We start from the raw sequence: 27,002 nt of genomic DNA, 5'->3' as shown, positions 1-27,002 counted from the left end.
TACAAGGGGAAGCAGGTTCTCTCACTTGTTGACTTTCAGAGAATGGGTTGCAACTTGGATCTAAACCTCAACTCTTTTCACTCTGTTTACACTAGCAGAGAGCTCCACCTTGCTGACTGACCAACGCAAACTTTTCTTTTAAGATGATAGCCCCCCTTCGTCATTTGGGATTCATGACATAAATAAGGTTGTGATGAACAATTTATCTAGTGTACTCATCTGACCTGGCATTGTGATCACGTTGACTAAACTAGTGTCAAATTCTTTTAGGACCATAAGATGTAGGAGCAGAATTAGGCCATTCGACCCATCAAATCTGCTCTGTCATTTCATTGTGGCTGATCCATTTCCCTCTCAACCCCCTTCTTCTGCCTTCTCCTTGTAACCATTCATGCCGTAACTAATCAATAACTTGTCACCTCCGTAATAAATACACCCAATGACCTGGCCTCCACAGCTGTCTGTGGTCATGAGTTCAACAGATTCACCCCCCCCGCTCTGGCTTAAAAAAAATCTTCCTCATATCTGTTCTAAATGGTCTATTTTGAGGCTGTGCCCTTCTGGTCCTAGACATCCCCACTGTAGGAAACATCCTCTCCACATCCACTCTTATCTAGCTTTTGAACATTCGATAAGTTTCAATGAGATTCCCATTTCCCACATTACCCCCCCACCCACCCACCATAGATCTGGACAAACAATATGACTGTTGTCTTGGCTGCCCTGCTCACTGCAGTTGTGATCTCACTCCCCAGCTCCTGACAACAGACGGCTATCCTTGCCCAAGCTGACAAATGTGAGTGAGGTTGGTGTTTCACAGTATTAGAAGCCTCCTTGCTGGCCGAATGAATGGTTGATTATTGTGCCCATGTATCTAAACATTTGGAAGTTTAACAGCGTCTTGTGTTATTCTTGCTATATATCCATTGGTTCCTTCAGGCACACAGTAAGAACACGAGAGCAGTGGCTGGGTACCTCTCTGTACATTATCAGGCACTCACAAGCCCAACATCCTCTGAACAGGTTGGGAGAAATCCAGGGCCTACATGTGTTGGGCCCCATGGACATCCTAAGTACACTAGGACGGTATTGGTATTAGGCATCAGTGGCCAATCTAATGGTTAGCATTGTCCTGGAAATGAGACTGAACATTAGAGTCAGTTGAATATATTCTAAAAATGAGAAATAATAGGGCACAATGCTTAATAGTGTATTTGAAGGAAGGTGTCTGCTTTCTTGCTGTGCCACTATCGTATGTATTTAAGGTGATAGGTTGATAGGTCCCTGATGAGTAAAGGGGTTAAGAGTTCTGGGGAGAATAAAACTGGGGAAAGAAATCAGCCATAATTGAATGATGGAGCATATTTAGTGGGTCAAATGGACTAATTCTGCTCCTCTAATCTTATGGTCCTATGGCCAAGTAAAGGTATCCGGGAAAGGTGTGAGCACCCCAAGAAGAGCCTATGTTAATTTGCAGGCCCACCAGCCCCATTCTTTCTTTCTTTCTCTCTCAATCTTTTTTATTAAGTTTTGAATAGATAAACATAACAATGATAATGATGCAAAGAGATTGGGCATACATATTCAATAACATATACAGAAGTAGACTATGAGTAACATATGTAATCTAAGCCTCCCAATCTCTTTAATAACTGAACTTGTAAAAGATTCAAAAACATTTTTATACAGAGAAAAAGTCTCCCTAAATTTAAAAAAATAAAAACAAAACAGAACAAAAATTGGGCTGCCATGTTTCATTGGTTAAAATCATTTTTTGTCATTAACTCCGCTCCTCTATACACGAACAAAAAGTTATTGAGAAGGATTCGGAAAAAGTCAGCTTACATCATATGAAAATGTTGAATAAATGGCCTCCAAGTTTCTTCAAATTTAACCGAAGGGTCGATAGTGCCACTCCTAATTTTTTCTAAGTTTAAACATGGGAAAACCATTGAAATGTAGTAGGGGGATTAGAATCTTTCTATTTAAATAAAATGGATCTTCTGGCTATTAATGTAACAAATACAATCAAACAGCAAGCTGAAGGGGATAATTGACTAAAGTCCATCACTGGTAATCCAAAAATAGCAGTAATAGCAGTAATCAATATGCAAAACTGCTGAAATAATATCAAAAATGTCTTTCCAATATTTTTCCAAAAGAGGGCAAGACCAGAGCATATGTATCAAGGAAGCTACCTCAGAAATACATCTGTCACAGACAGGATTTATATGGCAATTAAAACGAGCTAACTTATCCTTGGACATATGGGCCCCATGAACCACCTTAAATTGTATCAAAGTGTGTTTGACACACATTGAAGAAGTGCTAACTGGTTGGAGAATTTTCTCCCATTTCTGTATAGGTAAAGATACCTGAAGTTCTCTTTCCCTTTCATTCTTAATTTTATCAGATGTACCTAGACATATTTTCATAATCAGATCATAAATAATTGCTATTAAACTCTTCTGATAGGGGTTGAAACCTAAAAATTTTTCTGTAATTTCAGTTTGATGTGATATCGGAAAACACCAGCCCCATTCAAATGAGACATCTTCTCAGTTGTCCTCAGACTCAGCATTAGTACCGGAGGCCTATAGTCAGGGGAGGTTTGAGGTATATAAACCAAAATATGATCGTGCATGAAATAGTTACTAGACTGCAAGACCAACAGTGAATCTTCCAGAAGCGTGTTGGATTTCCTAATAATTTCTCCAACCTTGTTGCAACTATGGAGGAAATGTATACACTGAAAAGTTCCCACCGCTGTCTGTAATGAGTTCGTACATTCTCCCCATGACTCTCGGGTTTCCTCGAGGTGATCTGGTTTCCTCCCACTGTCCAAAACATACAGGTTGGTGGGTTAATTGTAAATTGTCCCATGATTAGGCTAGGGTTAAGTCAGGGGATTGCTGGGCAGCGAGGCTGGAATGGCCTATTCCTTGCTGTATCGCAATAAATAAATAAAAATTAATAAGCCAATCTCTTCAGAAATAACATTGTTAATGTAGGATTAAAATGAGCTAGGATTTCAACTTGATTGTAAATGATGTTTTAATTCAAGTCAAGTTACTATTTATTGTCATTTTGACCATAACTGCTGGTACAGTACATAGTAAAAATGAGACAACGTTTTTCAGGACCATGGTGCTACATGAAACAATACGAAAACTACCTAATTCAGCCACTTCCTAAAATTTAAAATGCACCCTTTTATATGAAGCTGACAGGTTCCAGAATTTATGTCTGTAGAATTGGAAGGAAGCTAGATAGAACAGATGACCTTGCTTGGCATGTATTTCAGATGACTTCTGGCTACAGTTCATCTGTTGAAGACAAATTCCAAATATACTGTCATGTGCTTGCTCCTCAGAAGCCTGTCCCTAGCTGTTCCATCAGTTCTCAATCCAGACTGCTGAATATACAAGTCAATGTGCTGAGATGGATACCATGGTAGAGGCTAGTACATTAGCACAGGGGATACGAGAAGATTGCAAGATGATGGTGCTTGTTTTCTGTTTCTTGTCACATTTATAGATTAGTATACTAATACTTGCATTCATGATCAGTTTTGGGTAATAGTTTAGGACTCTGGTGAGAATACTTTCGCTCATCTCGAAAACAGGATCTTTCATTTGAACCGGAGAAGTACTTAAGAGCTTGAGTTGCCAGATAAAATGATGCAACTAAAGTGGTTTGGTAGGCCAGTTTGTTTCTGTCATTTTGATATGGAATTGTTATCCCACTGAGGATGGATAGGGTACAGAAGGTATTTGTACTCAAGATGGCGGTCAGTTATTGTTCATTTAGGGTCTTTAAGGATGGTCAATAAATTGTGCCCTTGGTAGCATTGCCCAGATCTTGAAAAGTGATTAAATGTGAACAAATAAAAGGATGTGACTTTTGCATCATTCCAAATACTTCAAACCAAAGAAGTACTGTTGAGGCATGCTAACGTGAGAGATGTAATTATTGCTGAATCATCTCTGCTATCAAAATTATTGATGAATAAATATTGTCCAGGATACTGGTGAGAATCTTTCAACTAATCTCCCAAGCAGGATCATTTATTTCTGCCTGAGAGATAGATAGGGGGCTTGGTTTGTCAGGTTAATTCAGCATTCTCTCAAAACCACACTGGAGTAGTCACTTCGACTGTGCCCTCGGGCTTCATGAATTGGACGTGAACCCACAGTCTCTAGCGTCATGGACAAGTTACAACGATGGCACATGGGGTCAGCGAATGACCATTTATCTGGTTTTGGTGCTCAGTCTTGCACTAATGGAATTAAAGGCATCAGGCATGTTTAAGAACCCAAGTTCAAACTGGTGCAACTGCCCCAGGTAATAATCTTATCAGTACTATCTGCTTTTGACTTGGAGCAACTAGAATCTACATTTACAGATGAGCATAGTGTGGGAATACTTTATGTTACACCTGGAATCGTAACTAGCACTAAATATCAGGTTAATCTTTACCAGTGATTACCTACAATGATGATTATATTGAAAGGAGATGGAATGTCTCCAAGTTAAAGTCTCTGTGTGTGTTTTTAACTAAATCAATTTGACCCCTTCAAACAGCACGCAGGCAGTGATGGCGAGCTCCTGGGCAATAAAGACTCCATGAACTCACTGGCAGTTGTCAGTGCTCTGGGGTCTAGCACAAGCGAGCCCGAAAGCGAGAGGCATGACAATGATGATGACCTGGCCCACAGCAAGGACTCACTGAACCTCCTGAATGCAAGTGGCTCGGAGGAACTGGCCAGAGGTACTGAGCTTGCCTTAGAAGACATGGATCCAGAAGAGGAGTTGATGATAGAGGGCGACCAGGTAGCCGACTTTGCCAGCTCATTGCTGGCTGCCATCTCCTGCTGGCACTATAGAGCCAGGGCTTTGCTTTCTGCTAAGTTCTCCACGGTGAGCGCCTCTGTTTCTGTCTTTCTCTCTCTCTGCTCTCCCGCATGGAAAAAGCCATGGCTGACTGCGCCGCTGTTTTGAACCTGCTCAAAATGACTACACCACTAACTTCTTAACCCTGCTGCTTGTGTTTGCCTCCGCTATTCCCAGCATGCTCCAGGGATGATTACTACGACGAGGAATTCATTGGATAATACAGCAGGTTTGCATGTCACTATCTATGTATCTAGATCAATAAGCAACCCGAATGTCAAACCAAGAGACCATTAACCCATGGTTAATGCAGGTAGAAGCTAATGCAGGTGACAGTTACTGTGTTGACCGCTGCTGATTAATTGAAGAATTGAACTTAATTCAAATCAACCACAATCAACTGAATGAACATAGCCTTCCACATCTGGAGACACGAGACTGCAGATGCTGGATTAACACACGAAGTGCCGCAGGAACTCTGTTCGTCTTGCTGTGGAGAGAAAAGGATGGTCAGAGTTTCAGGTCAAGATCATCTTCATTTGTCTGATGAAGTCTAGATGAATGGTCTTGACCCAAAACATGCCCTGACCATTTCCCTGCACAGAAGCTGCCTGACTCGTTGAGTTTCTCTGGCACTGTGTGTGACTCCTGCATACTGGGTATCAGTTCAGGTTTTAAAACAGGGTTTATTGGCCAAATGACTGGGAAGATTCTGTGACAGTGGTTTAAGCCAGCACTGAACCTGATAGTAGGTTGTTTGATGTTCATAAGATTTCTAAGTTAGTTAGTTTGGGCAATCTTGCACCAATAACATATGGACTTGTCTCCATGGTGTAAATTAGACTGTAGGTGGAAGCAGCTCCCAAAAATTGCACCGATTTACTTGAGGGAGGATGATGGTGGTTTACATGCACAAGGAAAATGTCATGTCGTGCATTAAGTAAGCTGTTCTCATGAGTTAAGAGCTTAGAGCTATCTTTTGCACTGCATGTACCTGACTTTGGTGGGAGGGGGGTGGTGGTGGAGTTGATCAAGTGGTCTAAAGAGAACTTCACCCAGCATTTAATCTATTCTTTGCCAGACAGAGTTTGATGGGACAGTGTTGAGGGAGTTTGCTCTATATTTGATCTATCATGGACCTGACATGGAAGTTTTCAAAGGAACAGCTTTAAATAGGTTTTACTCTACAACTGTCTTGCAAAAGCTTTATGCTTGCCTAATATAACAGTCTGGAATGGGAATTCTGGAGTTACCAATTAGATGTTAAATAAATAAATTGGAAAGGATAATTTTTTTGACTATTTAAATGAACAGTACGGTTGGTGACTCTGCATGGCCAAGTGTTGGCCCCAAATTCTGGTGTAGCCCTGTTGATGAAGTTCTCCCCCTCATACCCCAACAATAAATCCTACCCCTACTGCACTACCAAAATTCTTGATTCTTTTCCCACCTCAACAGGCTGATCCTGGACACCAGAATATGACTCAGGTTGCCCCAATTTGGTGTCAAAGAAAGGGGATTCTGCACAGTGTTGTGAAGTGTAGGATGGAGATTGCTGGATCTTTATTTGGGTTTTATCATCAGTGTATAGACTGGATATGAAGCCAGGCTTTAGAGGTGGAAATCTGATGCCCGATCAACTGCACCACTGTAATTTCCAAATGGGAGTTTCAACAGTGAAACAACAGTTAATTTGATTGAATCAGCCCATGCCAACACTTATCCTAAAAAACCAGTGTACCAGTCTTGGAATTTTATCCACTTATCCAATGAAATCATCATTTTGCTTCATTGACATCCCAGTGTTGGTTCTGTATACCCTCTTGGTCCCTGTCCTGAACTTCACTGTTTAATATTGCACCAGCGGCTCCATTGTTAGAGCCTTGTGAGTAACACAGTTTTATTATATCAATCATGTACCATCCTTTCACAGACTTAATTTTATCAAATCTTCTGCATTGTCTGATTTTTTTTTGGTAGGGAGAGAGGTGAAAGAAGAGTTTAAATGAATATAAGCATAAAAATCATAAAATAATCAGGGCAGGCAGTATCTGTGGAGGGAAACAGTTGATGTTTTAGGTTATAATAACTTTTCATTGGAAATATCAGGTCAATGACTTGAAATATTAACTTTACTTCTTTTTCCACAGATGCTGTCTGACGTGCTGAGGGTTTCCAGCATTTTCTCTCTTTTATTTCAAGATTCCAGCATCTTCATTTTTCTTCTGCTCTTTCCTTCACAATGCTTTTCATGTCTTTATTATTGATCTACATTGTAGCCTCTTGATAGGTTTGACATCCTTCCTCTAGAAAGGAAAAGATACACTCCACAACACTCTTAAGTGATAGCTAATTGGGGATTTTAATCCTGCATGTGATTTTTTTTTAAACCCAAATGCATTTGCTTTAATGACCTTATCAGCTTGAGGTAATGCATTTGGCATCCTGTCAGATTGAATCCCTCTGCCATAGCACTAAGATGTCTCCTATGCACAATATGTTCACTGCCACTGATTTCTTTTTACCGAATATATGACCGTGTATTTATTGCTGCTGAGCACCCACCTGCTGCAATTAAGCGCCCTCACCCACTGCAGCCTTCGAAGGAAGTAAGAAAAGCTATTTTGCTGATGTTTGTACGCTTCAACATGACTGGCTGAGGCTTTTGTCCAGGTCATTGGCTTGCATGGTGAACAGAATACCGACGTCTGCCCCCCAACTCCTCTGGAGAAACAATCCTAGCCTTCAAATACTTACTTTCTCCTTGCTAATCACCTTTTAATCTTGCTTGTTTTCTCCTTATTCTCTAAACTTTGAGCTACACCACATGCTTTTGCAAAATCTTTTAAAATTAAGTCATTTTGTACTGTACTACTCTGCTGTGGCTTTTTCTCACTATATACTGACTAGTTAGTATCTTACCTTATCACTCTTTTGCCTTTTGTTGTTCGTTCCCAATTTCCCTCGGGATCAATGAAGTATGTCTCTCTGTCTTTCTGTACATTTTGTAATTGGATCTCAAGCTTTGCTGTACTGCTTTACTGATTTGGATTTTCTTAGTTTGTTCTACTTATTTTTATCATCTACTTTATTTAACACTAGCTCTTTGCCCCCCCCCCCCCCCCATTTTACTGCCACCATCTCAACATTTCTCTCACTTAATTCTTGATTCCTTTGTCCCTTTTTCTTACGCTTTCCTATCAATTCACTTGCTGATGGATCTTTTAAGTGATTGTGGATAAACAGAGTTAATGGTCAGCTGAAGAATCAAATAAGAGAGAGAAAAATGCATCTGAAGATGCCTTTCTCTAAGGGAAGTAAAATCAGACCAGGAAATAACCAGGAGCATAAACACTCGGAGAATAAGCGATTTTTACACCAGCCATGTTACTTTTAATGTTGCTGTAATCTTGTTCAGTCATACATAATTCGCATGTTTGCTTCTAACTTGGTGCCGTTAATCTAACCTGTATTTAACAGAACAATCCGATTATTGGGTAGGCTCATCAGGGACATGAGTGGACTTGTGGGAAGGGATCTAGGGCTTGTGTTGATTGTGGACCTGTACTTATTATTCTGATGCGTGCAGGGGGATGAGTGGAGTGAACTGCATCCTGCCTGCTTCGAGACAGTCCCCACCAATCACAGCCTGTTGCTCACCACTATGATGTCTTTTAGCAGGCTGAGAACTCTGCTGAGCTACCGGAAGCCAAAGGTTTCAAACGGCAGAACAGCCAGCCATCCGCAAATGCTGAGAAGCGACGTGTCCAGGAAGCCGATACCAGTGTGTCTGAAGAGGTATGTACAAGGGAAAACGAAGGTTTGAGTTTGGAGTGCCCATTTGTTGTCCATTTCAAGTATTCCAAGGTGTTTTTCTCTTCATGTAATACTTCAAAGTGTCACTTTATCAACATGGCAAATGCAGTAGTTAATCTGAAGAACGCTCAGAAATTAGACCCTTTCGCATGTGTTTCTTTGCTGTAACTTGTATATAAAATATTCCATCTGTTTTGTTCCTTAGCAATTTTCTAACTATTAGCATTCCTGAATTCTGATTTTTATGTTAGTTTCCTGTTCTAATTCACGTTTTCTTTCGTCCCTTTCCACGCCTTATTGGGCATTGGGTGGCAACCTTGCTGTTTCTTTTAGCATTTGACTTTTTTTTAACAAGGTCGAGTTGCTAGCTTGACGCTCATCCAGCATGGATGGAAAGTGTGCAAGGAGAGGCCAGATGCAAACCTGGGACCATTCGCCTGCAAGTCTGGTGACGATCCCACTTCACCACCAGCTGGCTTCTAATTTATATCCTTCATTTAATGCACCAAGAATGCTTAAGACCAATTTCTGGGCATTATTTTTTCACAAAGAACAGAATGACTATGGCTCCATAAACTAGGGCACAGCATCCCCTGCTGCAGAGGGATTGTGTTCCTAGAAAACAGCCTAAATGTTGTTTTTATCCATAATGCGAAACTGCACCATCTGTGTGTGCATCAAGAAATGTGAATTGCGAAATAGAAATGTGTTTTTTTTTACTAATTCTATGAGAATGAACTTCATTCTGTATGTCAAAACTTTGGGTTATGACTTGTGGGCAAATGACGGTAAGGCGGGGGTTGCAGTAATGTTGATTGTGAGGCAAATGCTGGCCAGAAAGATGAGGAGAGCTTCCCTATCGTTCATTAAACGGACTTCAGACCTATAGGACGCTTGACTGAAAGATGACCACTTCTGACCAGGCAGCTTTGAGTCAGCAAATGCTTCATGCTTTTCTTACCCTGAAGAGATTAAGACTTGGCCCCCTGTGATCCACTCCATGGGGATTTGCTGAAATGAATCACTCCAAACAAGGCAAAAGAAAGCCCACCCACCACAAGACCCCTCTGTACATTCAACCATTTCCACATAACTGCCTCGATGGGAAGGAAAGCGAGGAGAAGATGAGCGGCAGCAATGACTGTACCTTGCCTTTATTTTTGTTCTTAAGTATAATGTAGTAAGCAGTCTGCTTTTGAAATGTCAGACCTAGATTTTTATGTTCACGATGCTGTAATTGGATTTAACCCACTGCCTTGTGGTCTGAAAGTCAGCAGACAGACAGACATACTTTATTGATCCTAAGGAAAATTGGGTTTTGTTACAGTCGCACCAACCAAGAATAGTGTAGAAATATACCAATATAAAACCATAAATAATTAAATAATAGTAAGTAAAATTCAAAGTGGAAATAAGTCCAGGATCAGCCTATTGGCTCAGGGTGTCTGACACTCTGAGGGAGGAGTTGTAAAGTTTGATGGCCGCAGGCAGGAATGACTTCCTGTGATGCTCACTGTTGCATCTCAGTGGAATGAGTCTTTGGCTGAATGTACTCCTGTGCCTAACCAGTACATTATGGAGTGGATGGGAGACATTGTCCAAGATGGCATGCAACTTGGACAGCATCCTCTTTTCAGACACCACCGTAAGAGAGTCCAGTTCCACCCCCACAACATCACTGCCCTTACAAATGAATTTGTTGATTCTTTTGGTGTCTGCTACCCTCAGCCTGCTGCCCCAGCACACAACACCAAACGTGATATCACTGGCCACCACAGACTCGTAGAATATCCTCAGCATCGTCCGGCAGATGCTAAAGGACCTCAGTCTCCTCGGGAAATAGAGACGGCTCTGACCCTTGTAGACAGCCTCAGTGTTCTTTGACCATTCCAGTTTATTATCCATTCGTATCCCCAGATATTTGTAATCCTCCACCATGTCCACACTGACCCCTTGGATAGAAACAGGGGTCACCCGGTACCTTAGCCTTCCTCAGGTCCACCATCAGCTCCTTAGTCTTTTTCACATTAAGCTGCAGATGACTCTGCTCCTATTTAGAGCTCTCACCCCAGAGAGAGTTTCAGAAGAAAACATCACAGAGTGAGATGTCAAGTGTCGCAGTCCTAAAGTTACTCTGTACATCGGTCAGCATAGACGTGGTGGGCCAAAGGGCCTGTTTCCTCAGCTGTACAACCCTATTCCTAAAATCAAGGATTGCTGGATAGTGACCAGGACCATTGGCTAATTCAGCAATTCCATGTGATAAGCAAATGGACTTGCTGAAACATTGCACGCAGCCTCTGATGCCTCTGCAACCTCACATTTATTTAGCAGCTTTGGCTTGGTAAAGCATCTCCAATTAGTTCAGAGGAACTTGGTCAAAACAAATCTGTCCTTATTATGAGGTGTTAGGCTAAGGTGGTTTAGGAAGAGGTATTGTTTTTCCCTGGTTGCTGGAAGTTGTACTGGGCGATCATCGTCATACAGCATGGAAAGAGCCCTTTTTGGCCCAACTCAACTCTGTTGAGTGTGTTGCCCAGCAAGCTGGTCCCATCTTCCTGCATTTGGCCCATAGTCCTCAAAATCTGTTGTATCCATGTAATTATCAGGATGGGTTTTAAACATTGCTTATGTGCCCACCTCCACCACTCTTTTACAGCTCATTCGAAATATGCACCACCCTTTGAGTGAAGAAACTGTTTCTGATATTCCTTTTAAATGTTTCACCTCTGATATTAGACTTGTGCTCTCTTGTTTTTCCACACCGGGGATATCACTTTGTGCTTTCATCCTGTCCATGACCTTCATGATCTTATATACCACTGTCAAGTCACCTGTTAATTTCATACCTTCCAAGAAATAAAGTCCTAGTCTACGTAACCTCAATTCAGGTCCCCAAGTCCAAACAACATTGTGGTAAATCTTTTTGGCACTCTTTCTAGCTTAATAACATTGTCCTTGTAAGAGGGTGACGAAAAATGTACACAATATTCCAAGTATGGCCTCACCAATGTCTTGATTAACTGCAACCTAACTTCCCAATTCCTGTACTCAGTGCCTTGATTAATAATGGCCAGTGCGCCAAATGTCTTCTTCACCACTCTCTACCTGTGATGCCAATCCTCAGACCACATACCCCTGTAATTTCTTTCATAGCCTTCTACTGCAGATGATATTTTACTAACTGCACCTTGTGCATTTGCATCTGAACAGTTGTATAAATTACCAACAACAATGGTCCCATCACCGACTCCCATGGTACACCACTTAATATAGGACTGCAGTCCAAGTAAACAAAACACTTGACCATCACTCTCAAGTTGCTAGCACTGGGCCAGTTATGAATCTAATCAACTTGCCCTACTGGATTCCATGCAAGCTAACCTTCCAGACCCTTCTCAAAGGCCTTGCTACAGTCCATATATCCACCTTAATGAACTTTAAGGCCTCTAATATCTCATCTCTGCTCATTTGCATGTGGTCCTAGACATCACCACTTGTCTCCCTCATTTCCTTAACTTCCATTGTTTTCTCCACAGTAAAAGCTGAAGAGAAAGATTTAAAATCTCTCCCATCACATTTGCTTCCACACACTTCCTTTTGAATCACATCAGAGTAACTGGATAATTTTGCCACTTCGGAGAGCAGTTCTGGTGACCAGTCTGGTAGTGGGACTGGACCCAGCAGTAAATCATGGTGAAAGCTAGCAGCATCTTTCAATCCCTAGATGATAATCTGATACTAACCTACATTTTTTAAATGTGATTTTCTTTAGTGTGTTCTTATTCTTGAAGTACTGAGCTGATAGTTGAATTGTTTAAAAATAAATTGTTCATTTAAGATGGAGATGATTAACCCTCTCCCCCCACCCCACCAATTCCACCACTCTGAGGGATATGTGTCTTTGGAGCACTGCTACAAAGGACAGTGGAGGTTGTGTCTAAATATTTTCAAGGCAAATTTATAGAGTGTGCAGCATTGCATCTTTGGCCTAATTGGGCCATGGCAACCAAGATTTTCATCTGTGTTAGTCCCATTTGCCTACATTTGGCCTAAATCTCTCTAAAGCTTTTCTATCCATTTACCTGTCCAACTGTCTTTTAAAAGTTATTATATCTGCCTCAACCACCTCCCTAGCAGATCAAAAAGAAGTAGGTAGATTCCTAATAAGCGAGGGGCAAAAGGTTGCTGGAGTAGGGGAGAATGTGTGGATGAGCTGACAATCAGTGCAGCCATGTTTTTAATGGTGGAGCATGCTCAGGGGCCTCCAGACACCCCTAACTCCCATGCTTGTATCTGTGTCCTCAGGGTTATAGGTCAGACCTTTGGATAATGAGCCCATTAGTTCAGAAAAAAACTGGATAGGGACATGCGTGATGCCTATCATAGAGTCGTGGAGCAATGCAGCAAGTGTACAGGCTCTTCAGTGTCCATCCGAGCAGTCGCAATTCAGCCTGTTTCCCTCCACATACCTATCCAAGTGCTTTTTCCTGCCTCAGCCCCTTCCTCTGACACCTCAGCCCCTATACACATCGTTCTGCATGAAAATGTTGCCCTCCCCCCCCAGGTTGCTTGTAAATGGTTTCCCACTCGTCCAAAACCAATGGCCCCTAGTGTGGGGAAACAACTGTACCCATCCACATTATTTATACCTTTCACAATCTTAAACATTTGGATAATGTTGCCCCTCATTCTCCAATGTTGCACGGAATAAAGTCCTAGCCTGGTCAACCTCTCCCTGTAACCCAGACTGTTGAATCCTGGCAATATCCTTATAAACGCACACAAATTGCTGGAGGAACTCTGCAGGCTATCAGCACGCTGCCTGGCCTGCTGAGTTCCTCCAGCATTTTCTGTGTGTTGCTTTGGATTTCCAGCATCTGCAGATTTTCTCTTGTTTGTGACTGAATATCCTCATAAATCTTTTTTGCACCTTAACAACATTTTTCCGATTAACAGAGAGAGCACCCGAATCTACTTATCACTTTGCCCCATACCTCCCCTCCAGCTTTTTGCACTGGCCCCCTCCCCTTTCTTTCAGTCTAGATGAAGGGTCTCAACTGTTTCCCTCCACAGATGCTGCCTGATCTACCAAGTTCCTTGCTCCAGATTCCGGCACCTCCTGGAGATCTGTTTTTGTTGTCCTAATTAACATTGCCACGTTTTTGTAACCATCAGGTCACCCCTGACGTGGAGCCGATGTCCATTCAACAGATTGTCACGGAGGCCTGCCAGTCTGCCCTCGAGGAAATGCAGTCGGACACTGAGGCCACTCACAGTCCGGAGGGAACCAAGGGAGCAGACGAGGTCCCAGAGGCGACTGATGCAGAGCTAAGCGGCCCCGAGCAAGGGACTGTGGATCCTGCTGTGGAATGCCCGTTCAGTGAGACGGGTGATGAGCCAAAGCACTTTAGCAGCGAAGACTCTTCAGAGGAGGAGGAGCAGGAGCAAGATTCCCAGAGCATCCTCCCTCCTTCGGTGCTGGGACAAGCTAGCCTTATTGCAGAGCATTTCCTGAACAGCCCATCAAGGTGCAACAGCTTGGTGAACGACGATGGCAGCTCCTACAGTTGTGTGACGCCAAAGGTGACCAACAGGCAAAGCAGCCTTGAAAGCGGTGACAAAACGTCGCGGACCAGGGACACGCATGATGAATGGCGGCCTTGTGACACTTTCTGGGGCAGCAATGGCCAAAAGGAGGAGAACCTGTCTGAGGAGGAGTCCATCTTGAAATGCCAGGAGGAGATGGAATTGGACATTGATCGGAACATTCCTAAGAGAAGGGATTCCACCCTCTCCAGGCAGGACCGACTGCTAATTGAGAAGATTAAAAGTTACTATGACAACGCAGAGCATGAAGATGCCAATTTTAGCATCAAGAGGCGAGAAAGCCTGACCTACATCCCAGCGGGTCTGGTCAGGAACTCTGTGTCCAGGTTAAATGGTCAAAACAAGGAAGTGGATCTGCGAGAGGCCACCTTAAGAAGGCGACTGGCATCTTCCAACGTGGCTGTTTCCCAGAGGAATGACCTTCCGGTTAGGGCTTTGCAGGACCCTCCAAACCTGAGCTCCTGCAGGGATGCTGAGTTGCCTTTGGAACCAGCACAGGCCTTAGAACAGCAGCAACCAGAATCAAATGATTCTTTGGCAGGAAAGCCACCTTTGGACTTCTCGAAGGAGCCCGCTTCTGGCAAACAGGACCCAATTACAGACAGTGAATTCCGATCACCCGTGGACATGATTAAGATCTGGCAAGAGATGGAAAACATGTCAAATATTGCCACTAAGTCTCCAAAGAGAGCAGAACAGAAACATGACACGCTACAAGGGTTTGAGTCCTTTGATAATAACTCAGAGAGTCCAAAGAAAATTGAAGACAAGGACCCCAAACAATCTCAAACAAAACAACTCAGCAGTGGTAGAAGTAGTTTATGTCAAGATTTCAACGAGCCATTAGTTATTCTGGAAGATGGTGATTTAAGTGCCACTCCAGAAGTGTCTTCCATAACCTCTCAAGCAAGGCCAACTGGGAAAAGCGGCTTGGAAGAAAGACTAAATGATACATCAGTAAGTGAGTTCGGCAGCCAAGCCAAAGAGTATGTTCCACGTCCTCAAACATCATTGTGTGTCCAGAAACATAAATGCTCTGAAGCAGAAGATGAACGCGCACCACTGCCAGCTTCCGGTTCTGATCTAACTCAGAATCTGAGTTGTGACCACCCCACTCCAGTCACAAGACCACAGGTGGCCCAGGCACAGGGTGAAGAACTGCTGAGAGAGGTGACAGAGAAGATGAAGACCAAAGTCTACCAGCTGGCCAGGATATACAGTCAGAGAATTAAGAACACCAAGCCAGTGGTCAGAAAGAGAGGCAGTCTGCTGGAGGTGGCACAGGGGAAGGAAGAGGAACGGGGCAGTGATGTCAGAAAACTGGTAACGGTTCAGGAAGATGAGAAGGAAACAGTTGCTGCTGGTGGGTACACATTTATTTTCCATTCTTATTTTGTGCACCTTTAAAATCAGAATCAGGTTTAATATCACTGTTGTGAAATGTTGTTGTGTGGCAGCAGTACAATGCAATATATAATTTAAAGATATATAAATTACAATAAGAAACCTATGCAGAGTATATAAAAATTTAATGTGGTGCAAACTGAGAGCAAACCAAGAGGAAAATAATAGTGAGGTACATGGATTGATTCATTGTCCACTCAGAAAACTGATGGCAGAGGGGAAGAAGCAAAAATGTTGAGCGTGTGTCAATGTCTCATTGATGGTAGCAATTGAGAAGAGGGCATGTCCTGAATGATGGGAGTTCTTAATGACGAATGCTGCCTTTTTGAGGCATTGCCATTTGAAGATGTCCTTCTTTTGCAGCTTTTTCCAATCCTGTGCAGTGTTATCCTACCCCCCCCCCCATAATAAATTTGGTGCAACCAGTTAGAGTGTTCTCCACAGTATATCTGTAGAAATTTGCAAGTCTTTGGTGACATACCAAATCTCATGAAATATAACTGCTGTCGTGTCTTCTTTGTAAGTGCATCAATATGTCAGGCCCAAGATAGATCTTCAGAGATGATGACACCCAGGAACTTGAAATTGCTCACCCTTTCTACATCTGATCCCTAGATGGGGACTAGTGTGTGTTCCTTGGGTTCCCCTTCCTGAAGTTCACAATCAATTCCTTGGTCTTACTGACAGAGTGCAAAGTTGTTGTTACACCACTCAACCAGCTGATATATCCCATTCTTGTACACCACCTTTGTCACCATAAATTTGTTATCAGCAAATTTATAGGCAGCGTTTGAGTTATGCCAAACTACACAATCATGGGTGTAGAGAGAGTAGAGTAGGGTGCTAAACACACATTCTTGAGGTGCGCCGGTGTTGATTGTCAGCGAGGAGCAGATGCTATTTCAGATCTGCTCTGACTATGATCTCCCGATGAGGAAGTCTAGGAAATGTTGCAGAGGGAGGTTCAGAGGGCCAAGTTTTGGAGGTAGTTGATTAGTACTGAGAGTATGATGGAGTTGAATGCTGAGCAGTAATCAATAAACAGCAGCCTCATGTAGAGTATTGCTATTGTCCAGGTGATCAAAGGCCAAGTGAAAAGCCAGGGAAATTGTAGTAGGTCTAGGTTAAGGAATACATAGGAATACATTAAGGAATACTATTAAGGAATACATAGCTTAAAATGAATGTTTTTGTACCAGTCAACAAGTTGCTTTTCCAGCATTTCCCATTAACATGCATATCATGTTAGTTCAGTTTTCCATAGCCTACTTGTCTAAATCTAGCTGGCTAATCGGTTCACACCACCTTACCTTTAATAATGCATTACACAGACCAGGAAGCTTGATGTACAGTTAACTGCCTTTGTTAAGCTATTTTGACATGGTATCACAGACATTACCTTTAATGTACATATCCACCATGCTCTACTGAAAACTCACTTGCATCCCCCTCCCTCAATTCTGACGAAGCATCAAGGTCCTGGAATGTTGAGAACTTCTCTTTCCACGGATTCCTTCTGACTTGTTAAGATTATCCAGCATCTGCAGTTTGCCTTTCAGACTTGCAGCATCTACAGCTTTTCATTGAAGATGCGCATATAATGTGTTTAAGACAGAAGGAAATACAAGGGCAGAGAGTGGATTATTCAAGATGGAGGTAGAGTATTGGATAGGGTTAGGGATAGAACTCACATGGCCTTCTAGAAGCAACCACTGTAATAGTGTTAGCTGCAGCAACATAAAGCTCTCCAAGAAGTGGGAGTCTGGAGAGGTGCAGAGAGATGAACACAAAAATGAGGAAGTAGGTTGTTGAGGCAGGTATTGGTGAAGACATGGCACCGACGTGGACCCTTCAGCCAGAAAGTTTGCCCATCCTTCTATGCCTAAGTACCTCTTAAAAATAGTAATTTTATCTGACTCCACCACCTCCTCTAACAATCAGTCTACATATCTACCACTACCTGTTTCTGACGCTGTGATCCTGCATTAGCACTGGAAAGGGAGGCATCATAAGTAAGAAGGTGAGGGGAATGGGAGGTATATAAATTGGCAGATGATGGATGAGACCAAGTGAGGGGGGAGAAAGGATAAAAGGGAATGACATGAGGAGCTGGGAGGTGATAGGCAAAAGGCAGAAGTAGTAGACCAGGGAATAAAGGGAGGCATGTTACATACTAAAGGGAGGTGATGGGCAGGTCATGATGGAGGGTGAGAGGAAGAGAAAGGGGTGAGAGAGCCACCAGAATGGAGGGAAAATGAAGGTGTGTGTGGGGAGGGACTGACGGGACTTGTTCTGATGTGTTGCTCAAAATCTAGAGCATCCACAGGATCTCTTGTGAATAATTTTTAATTACTTGTTTCTGTTTAACCTCCAGCAGATAAGCCAAAGGAGTCACCATCTTTGCCTCTCTATGACCAAGTTATTATTCAAGAGCAAGTCCCAGTGGCTGCGTTAATGCAAGAACCTGATGCTGTCTCACCAAATAAGTGTTTGCAAACATTTCTTCTTCCTTCCACCAAGATCACTTCACCCAGACGTACTGTCTTCAGTCTAATAACTCCTCCAGTGAGGCCCCAGTTGAGACCACTGAGCCCTACTGAGGTGGAAACATTTCCATGGCCTGATGTCCGGGAGCTCCGTTCGAAGTATACCTCTATGCATGATCAAGTCACAAAGGACTCTATACTGAGGGTAGCCAGAACAAACCTCTTCAAACCACCTGAAAGCTGCTGTGCAAAGTTGGGCCGATTTTCCAAGAGTTTGTCCATGCCTAATGGAATGATGGAAGGCAGAATGTCCCATTCTGGTTTGTTGGAAAGAAGAGGCAAATCCAAAGCTGGCCTCTGCCCTTCTAGCACAATGGGGAAACAAGCAGTTTCTGACGCCGTGCCCAGGAAAATGTTGCATTCAGATTCCTCCATCCAGTATCTCCTGAAGGAAGCTCCCGGGAGTTCTTCCATTGACCACGCAACGTGTTCAAGGACTACTCCCTTGGACTCTACATGCACTGACCAAAGTTCCAGTTCAGAGTGCAAGTTCTGCCACTCTACCAAATGTCTGGAGGCAACCCACTACGTTTCTTCAGAGTTAACTCTGCTAGATGATCAGAAAGTCATAGTCATGGAGAAATTGCCACATGATGGTGATGGTTGGAGTATTCATAGGAATGAGCAGGTCGCCAAGGACAACAGTAGTGATGATGAAGGATACGTCCAGATCAGGTCTCCAACATCCCGAGAGAAAATCTCAATTCGAGCAGTCATGGAAAGGTGCAGAGCTTACCAAGAATCGGAAGAATATAAGTCTAGGCAAGAGGCTGAAGACAAGGACAGAAACCCAAAGGCCAAACAGCGGAGTTATGGAGGAGTAGAGAATCTGACCTCTAGCACTCAGCAACCAGAGCCAAGGAAGGAGATGCGCCAACTTGGCAGTAGGACAGATCTAACCCAACAAGGCCTGGTGAAGAACCTGAGAGACAAGTTTCAAAGCTTGACTTTTGCCAGCTAAACTTAATCTGGCTTCCCCCTCAGATGCTAGTTGCCAGTTACAAATCAAACCACTGTACCAGGAAAAAATGGGTGTAAAATATTGAGATGTGAATTTTTTTTTTGGACTTGTGGCCAAGACTTTTACTGAACTCTCTGGGAACTAAAACCAGTGAATGGACATTGTGATTTTTAAACAGGTTATTTATCATTCCTCAATAAATATATGGTTGAACAGATTTTCATTTTGCACACCCTTATGTTAATTTAAAAGTAAAATATTCCCCTTAAACTACTGTGGTCACTGCTGCTTAGCAATGGTCAGGTCCATGCATGTCATGTCTTGTTTAAATATTCAGTCAGTGGTCTTCTGCTGATGTGGGCATTTGCTGACTATATGCTTTAGTATCTTCAGTTCTGAGAAAAAGTTTCTTTGTCTATATGAATTATATTTTCCACTCCCTCCATGGCCCATCCTTGTAACCTGTAATCCTTTAATGTGTTTTTTCTACTTACCCCCACTTCTGGCTTCTGTTGGTGGCTGTGCCTTTAACTGCCCTGACCCCAAGATAAATAATTCCTCACTTAAACATTTCCAGCTTGCTCCTGACATTAAATTCTTGTCTCAGAACCTAACGTTTTAACCAGGTCTTAGTATCACTTTATGTAACAAATCTTACTTGATAACCCTTTGTGAAGAACTTGGTAGTGTTTTACTGTGTTAAAGATGAAGTGGAAATCTAATTTTTTATTGCTTTTAATATCAAGAAATTTATTACCCATTGTTAGAGCTAAACATGGTTTACAATTGCATTGATGCAGTCATCTGTCCTCACAATTTGTTTCTGCTGACTTCAGCATGATGAATTTCAATGCAGGAATCAAAGTCACTTTGCCATTTTACAGCAGACTTAGCACTAACTGTGGGGAATAAGTTAACAGGCGATTGTTTTCTTTCCCTCAAGGACTTGTTGGTTATTGGCTTTTGGTGTACAATCACCAGGTTAATGCACTATTTTTATGAACTATCCAGATTTTTTGCTTTGTATTGATTGAACTGACCTCAGCTGTAGCAGTAGGTATGGATGTAGGAATTAGTGCCCGAGTGCCCTAAGTTTGGAGTTCCTACCCATATAACCAATCAGTGTCCTGACAGAAAAGTTAACGTAGGTTATGACAAAGGTGCCTCTGTTCTGCTGTCCTCCCTGCTGCTGGTAAATGACCAGCACTCAGCAGTTTAAACTATACTTTGGACAAAGTCTATACATGTAGTTTTCTCTTATACCTGCCAGTTGGAGAGGGGCAATCCCACTATACATTTTCCATTGTTAAAAATGAATGTCAGTTCAGGCAATGAACAATAAAAACCATCTTGCAATTTTACTGAGCAGAACCAGGGCCTTTGGCCTCACTGTGAAACACTTATAATCAAGAACTATTAACATGAACCCTATCGTAATCCAGATTTAAAAAAAATTCTCCCAGATTCCCATCAACAACCCTGTCTCACACAAAAAGACACGCTACACACTAGGGCCAATTCATGGTGATGATTTAATTTACCAAGCCCCATATCTGTGGGATTTGGAAAGGAGGAAGCCCATGCATGTGATCACAGGAAGAATTTACAAACTCCACAGACAAGACCAGGAGTCAGGACTGAACCTCCCTCACTGGAGTGTAAGGCAGCAGCTCTGCCACTGTACTGTTCAAATGATACTGTCCAGTTCACATCTTGGGCTACCATAGCTTAGGTTAATTAAGATTATTTTTTTTTCCAGAAATGTTGTTTCTGATTTCTTATTTCAATAATCTGAACATAGCAAACCCCTGCAAACAGTGTGATAATGAGCAGATAATCTGTTTTCACTAATGATTAAAAATACTTATTGGCGATGACAATGGGAATAATTCCCCTGCTCTTTAAAATATTGCTGTGGGATTGTATTAAATGTGTACAAGACCAAGGCTTAATGTCCTATCTAACAGAAGGCACTTGTAGCATTGCAGTAGTCCTTCAGTTTAGCACTGGAAGTGTCAGTCTGGTTATGTGTTAAAGTCAATACAGTGGGACAAACTTTTAAATTGTGGCTGACTCTATCCGATCTATTTAATCTGATGAGATCATGACTTCATGGAACGAGGTAGTTAGTTGCTTGTTGATTCTCTAGTCACCAAGGTCATTAAAGGTTGTGGGAATACCTGTTTCAGTCTCACTGCCACTACTTTTGTGTTAAACCCTTCTCGACTTGTGGAATCTATGCATGAATCTCCTGTACAATGACTCCTTGAAAAGACCTTTTTGTTAAGACTTTTTGTCACTACGCACCTTACCACTTTAATACTTCCTGAAATAAAATTTAAAATTTCACATTATCTGGCTCCATAATAGTCCCAAATTTTGCTGAATTAATTTGTAAACCTAAGGTTACCCGATAAATCTGTATTGACACTGTTTTAATGCCTATTATATGAATTGTAAAGAAGCAAAAAATAATTGCATACTAATTGTCTGCCTTTCATTGTGTTGAAGGTATGTGGTTTTACAGATGAGTCTTTAGTTTTTCTTTACAGGGAAATCCAGAACCTCAAGTGGTTGGAGAGTTCATTGAAGTAAAAGTGGACTCCTGCAGCACCCCCACACAGACACTGAGCAATTCAAATACTGGGTTGAGTAAGCCAGGCTTGGGCTGGTGCCAGTACCAATGCAGAGAATATCCTTAGGCTGATAGAGACAAAGATCATCTACCAGCAGACAAGGCCAGATTTCAGCTAAGGCTACAATTACATTTTGTTTCCCTATGATGAAATATCCTTCTTGCCCTGGTATTGAGGAATGAAACAAGCAAATCACAGGAGGGTATAGGATGCCTAGAACGTCACTGCTCACAGGAGACAAAAATGGAGACAAATTGATTTTTTAAAAATATCTACTTCTGGAAGTGAAAACAGAAGATATTGTAACATAAATTGACCTTAATTTTTGTCAGATGTAGCTCGGCCACCCTTTCTTGAACAGGAGTTGACAGGTGTTTGAAGGCTGCTCATCACGGGATGTTGTAACTTGATGCCAAATGCAGCATGATTTCTGATGATCGATAACCACATTATGTTTCACAAATGCAAAATGTATGAGTCCCATACTTCAATGCTGATACAAGCAAACCCCAAAATACTTGAAGGCCATTTTATTTACGTTTACAAATAATAATATATAGATACATGGGGCAAGAGTTAGAGGAATGGTGATGCAGTTGGCATTTCATTAAAGTGTATGCCACTGTGTAAAGGCACATGGGTGGATGGATAAAGCTGAGATGTGAAGTTCTAAAGTGGACTTTTTTTTTTACAAACGTGAAAGCCAACTAAGTCATTGAGACAACTAGTAGTCAAAGAACAAGGGAAAAGGAAGAGAACTGATGGAGACTAGCAACTGATCTGTAGAGAGCAGGAAGAGCTTCAGTTTTGTACCTACAGTGACATTATGTTAGAAAGAGAAATCCAAATTATCAACTCAGCAAATACTAACATTTTCTTGGAAGTGACTAGTTAAGCACACAGTTCTTGTGAAAGGAAACTTGTGAAGAGCGTTCTTGATTATGTAGAAATTGTATAGGCCCTTCAGATCTACTTCATGATCAATCCATCCTCCACTGCTTAATCAATGGCTTTAAACTCAGTATTGTTAGAGTTGACAACACATCTTTAAGTGTTGCTTGGGTGTATAAAAACTTACAGCTCAGCTTTAATTTATAATAATTTAATTCATCAAATAGCCTATATTGAATGCAAGTTAACCAAGCAAGAATTTTTTTTTAAATTTATGAACTCGGAATATACTAGTCAAAATATTTTTGAAGTAAAGTTAATACTAAAATATAGGAAAACACCAGCAAAGTATCTCAAAAATCAAATAAAGTGATAGCCACTCAATCTGTTTAAATGACTTAGGACAATGAATGAAGAAACCACACATTCCCTAGAGCAGGGGTCGGCAACCCATGGCTCCGGAGCCGCATGTGGCTCTTTCATCTCTGTGCTGCGGCTCCCTGTGGCTTTGGAAAATAAATGGTGAGTATTTAATTAAAATGTATTTTATGTTAGTTTTTGAAATGTAATTCTAAATTTGAAGATTATGGTGATCTTGTACAATCTAAATAAAATGTTGTGGCAACCCCATTTCCTGGCACATCCGAACCGGCTCACAATTAGCCACCGTTCCAGCTAAGGGAGATAGCCTACGGGGGTTTGTGAGTACGTGTCTTTTGGAGCATCTGCGCCCACGGGGGGCAGATCGAGGGAGGCTTTAAAGGCTGTTTAGTTCGAATAAAGTTATCTTTGACTGCAGTGTCGTTATTTTAGCGCTGCGTGTAGCACACCGCTACAACGTGTTTTTTATCGCTATTAATATACGTCACCACTGCCAATGCCTGACACCCGCCAGTGCGCGATTTCTTTTAATTTTTCGATCCAAGGTAGGCTAACTATGGAGTAACCTTCAACCCAACATCTTTTTTTCGGAGTTCAAAATGTTTTTGTTGCATGCAGAAATGTAATTTCGTTTTCTCTGCAGGAGTTCATCAATTTCATAAATGCAACACATTATAGTTTGTTTATACTTAGCATAAAGGCAAAAAAAAACGTCGTATGCAGTGTTATTTCATTTTAAATGTCAAACGGGTTTTGTGGCGCCCAGTGTTTTCTTTTCTGTGGGAAATGGGTCCATATGGCTCTTTCAGTGGTAAAGGTTGCCGACCCCTGCCCTAAAGGTTAAAAGCAGGCAGTTAATGGAATCTGCTGCATCCATCCTGGACAGGTGAACTTTGATTTTAATATCTTATTCAAAAGCCAGCAGCTCTAACAGTATGTGTACAAGTTGCTGCACAAACTCAACTGACAGTTTGTGTGAGTATTGATCCCAGGTCAGGCCTACCACCTCTTACCAACATAAACTCTACAAAACAAAACAATTCTTGGTGCAGTGAAAAAAGTCAGAGAAAGCTTTTTAAATGTAATTAATACAAATCTACATAAGTCACAATCCAAATTCTGGCCTTGCATGAAATTTAAGTTACATTTCACAAATTTTATTAATCTTTAAAAAGCTCCCTCCTAGCCCACCAAAAGAGGTCAATGCTCCAATAAAGAAAATCAAAACGATTCTCCCTTTTCACATTCACCCTTTAGATTTGTAATTCTGAGACTTTTCCCCTGTTTACTGTAGAAACCATCTCCTCCTAGCTAGTTCTATAATAGCAGAAGAAAAAGACTCCTATATGGGAGCTGAAGGTCATTGCCCATGTGTGACATTAAGGATTTGGCCTCAGCAGTGGTCAGGTATTGTGTGGTAAAGGGAAGCAGACAGTGCAACTACATCAAGGAGATTAATTGAAGTGAATACCTACTGATCAGAGGAACACATCTTTGAGGTTACAGAATGCATAGTAATAATGATCTATGTAAAATGATCTTTGCTTGTAGTGACCACTTGCTTATTAACTAATTTGATGGTCAGGGGCTTATTTTTGGTCATGCCCTGCAATGCTGCACAATATGGTTAATTGCACAATAATTGAAGGAGGGTGGCTGACTGTAGGATAATAAGCTTTTCCAACTGATGCCCAACAGACTTCCTTCATCATTCTTGTTATTGCCATCAGATAGCCATGACAGATATTTGTAAAACTTTCCCACGGATAACTACAAAATGATGTATCACATGCGGGAATATTTATCCATTACTGCTGGTATTGTGCATTTTTAATCAATGCTCTTCTGGAACTCATTCCTCTCCTAACATCGGTTCCATTCAATACACAAGCAATTTCTAAGATGCTGGGTACTGGTAAAGTGAACCCTCCTCCTCCCCCAACCCCACTCGCAGGAAACCCACACACATCACTGTGTGGCTTTCGTCTTCTTGCTCTTGCTCTTCTTGTCTTTCTTCTTTAAGCCATCCATGTGTGCCCGTAATAGGTTTGAATATGCCTGAAAAAACACACAATGGAACTTAACTTCTGAGTATGTCAAGATGAATAATATCAGCTGAAAGCAATGGAGGATTGGTGTAAGAAGAATAGTCCTGACGGAATCGGTCTGAGATTTGAGTACACATCCTCTTCTTTAACGCTCCAGACACACATTGTTACTTAATGACTTTCATGATTTCAGGGCTTCCCAAAGCACCTTAGAGCTAGGAGGTATTTCGGATGAATAGGAACTATTAAAATGCAGTAAAAAGTCGATTTATACTCGGCAAAATCCCTCAAGCAATAAGGTGATGATGACTGGAAGCTATGCCTTCTCAGCAGGGTAATGGAAGGGCATCATTCCTGACAGTCTGTTGCAGAGTTCATCTCCTACAGTTAGCATTAAAACCATGAAATCCTGACTTAAGTCAAGTGCCAGCCACTGAGTCACAGCCATAGGTGTGTAACACTCCCTAACTTCCTCCAATATGGAAACAGGTTAAGAAGTATTGCACATCTCAGCCAAGTACACACACGGCTGAATGCTGTAATCAACCTATATGGAAACTCTCTTAAGCTTACTCAAGTTCAGCAATTACATTCCAAACTCCTACATCCTAACGTAGACCAACTATCACTAAGACTGTATCTAATGGATCCTCAGATTTTCTGTCACAAAAGAAAGGCCTCCCAAACTAATTTTTAGTAACCAAGCTATTAAAGATTAGAATGGTCACACTACCTTGCTCTGGGCTCCAGTATTCCAAAGTTCCCTTGGTCTACAACCCATCTTCCTCCTTCTCTAATTTCAAATCAACTCTCTGCTACCTGTCATATGTCTGACCCAATTCCAGTCATTTGTTACTTTATTTCCGTATCACACTCCAGTGTCCAACAACTGATTTTTTTTTTAAAAGAATCTCATCCTAGTATTTAAAAAACTCTCCAAGATTTCACACTCCATACCTCTAACCTACTCAGCAGCAGAACTGTCTGATGTGTCTGTGTTCCTTCTTATCTATTTGCAACCTTCTCTTCACTGCTCACAGCTATCTTCAGCTCTGAACATTTTGCACTTCCTTTAAGATTCTCTATAAAAACCACCTGTAACTAAAATTTAATTACCCGTTCTAATGACTACCTGTTCAGCCGTAACTGATCTCTATACAGTTGGCACTTTAATCTTAAAGGCACTATTTAAACACATTGTTTTGTTGCCTTTTATTCTCTGACTCAGATTGATTGGTGTCATGGCAGCACCAGTTTTTGTTTCTTGGATTATTCTAAATAATGAATAAGGGGGCAAAATGTTTTCAGAAAGATAATCAAGTGTCCATCTTGGAGATCATAGCGATATCCAGTTTTATGAAATATTAACTGCAAATAGCAACACGAAAAAAAACATTGCTGCTGGATTAATTAATAATCCACATACTTCAACAGGTCAGAAGTACCTTGGTCTTTTTTATCCCCAGAAGTAAATTATTTCTGCCTTTGCAAAGGTCAACTAATTCATGCCAGGGGGAAATAAATCAGGGAGTACTCTTGCCTCATGATCTCAGGCTGAATGAGAAGTTTTAAAGCAGAAACAGAACGGAGTTTAGTTTAGGATACTGCACCAGAGAATGATGTCCTTAGTAAAGCTATTCATAGATACATTTGAACATGCGAGTGTGCAAACAGGTACTTAATAGGAACAAGCTGAATTAGCTTACATTGCAACAAATTATGATTGATATGGAGAACCATTTCTTCTGATGCATGAATGCAGAGTAAAGCAGCACAAAATTTTAAAAATGGGCATGCTATAGTGAAATCATACGAA

General features: G+C 41.6%; 2 protein-coding genes across 26 annotated transcripts in view; one reads left to right on the top strand and one right to left on the bottom strand.

The window, feature by feature from the left end:
- The window catches only part of LOC132383172 (pleckstrin homology domain-containing family G member 3-like), a 218,491-nt gene extending 199,044 nt beyond the window's left edge, over positions 1-19,447 (top strand). For 13 of the 16 annotated variants that reach the window (XM_059954066.1, XM_059954112.1, XM_059954136.1 and 10 more), the window contains 4 exons: positions 4,585-4,920; positions 8,575-8,691; positions 13,888-15,682; positions 18,098-19,447. In XM_059954066.1, coding sequence (XP_059810049.1) covers positions 4,585-4,920; positions 8,575-8,691; positions 13,888-15,682; positions 18,098-19,230 — 3,381 coding nt within the window. In that variant the 3' untranslated portion in view covers positions 19,231-19,447. Of the gene's footprint in view, positions 1-4,584; positions 4,921-8,571; positions 8,692-13,887; positions 15,683-18,097 lie in introns of all 16 variants that reach the window. The other 3 variants (XM_059954057.1, XM_059954082.1, XM_059954074.1) reach the window with 3 other exon arrangements.
- A 2,934-nt stretch (positions 19,448-22,381) lies between these two features.
- srp14 (signal recognition particle 14) overlaps positions 22,382-27,002 on the bottom strand; it is a 49,865-nt gene continuing 45,244 nt past the window's right edge. For all 10 annotated transcript variants that reach the window (XM_059954227.1, XM_059954221.1, XM_059954224.1 and 7 more), the window contains one exon: positions 22,382-25,196. In XM_059954227.1, coding sequence (XP_059810210.1) covers positions 25,107-25,196 — 90 coding nt within the window. In that variant the 3' untranslated portion in view covers positions 22,382-25,106. The remainder of the gene's footprint in view (positions 25,197-27,002) is intronic.

Source organism: Hypanus sabinus, chromosome 2 (assembly GCF_030144855.1).
Source record: "Hypanus sabinus isolate sHypSab1 chromosome 2, sHypSab1.hap1, whole genome shotgun sequence".
Taxonomy (NCBI): domain Eukaryota; kingdom Metazoa; phylum Chordata; class Chondrichthyes; order Myliobatiformes; family Dasyatidae; genus Hypanus; species Hypanus sabinus.
Note: the sequence above shows the minus strand (reverse complement) of the source record. Positions and strands in the feature narration are given on the sequence as shown.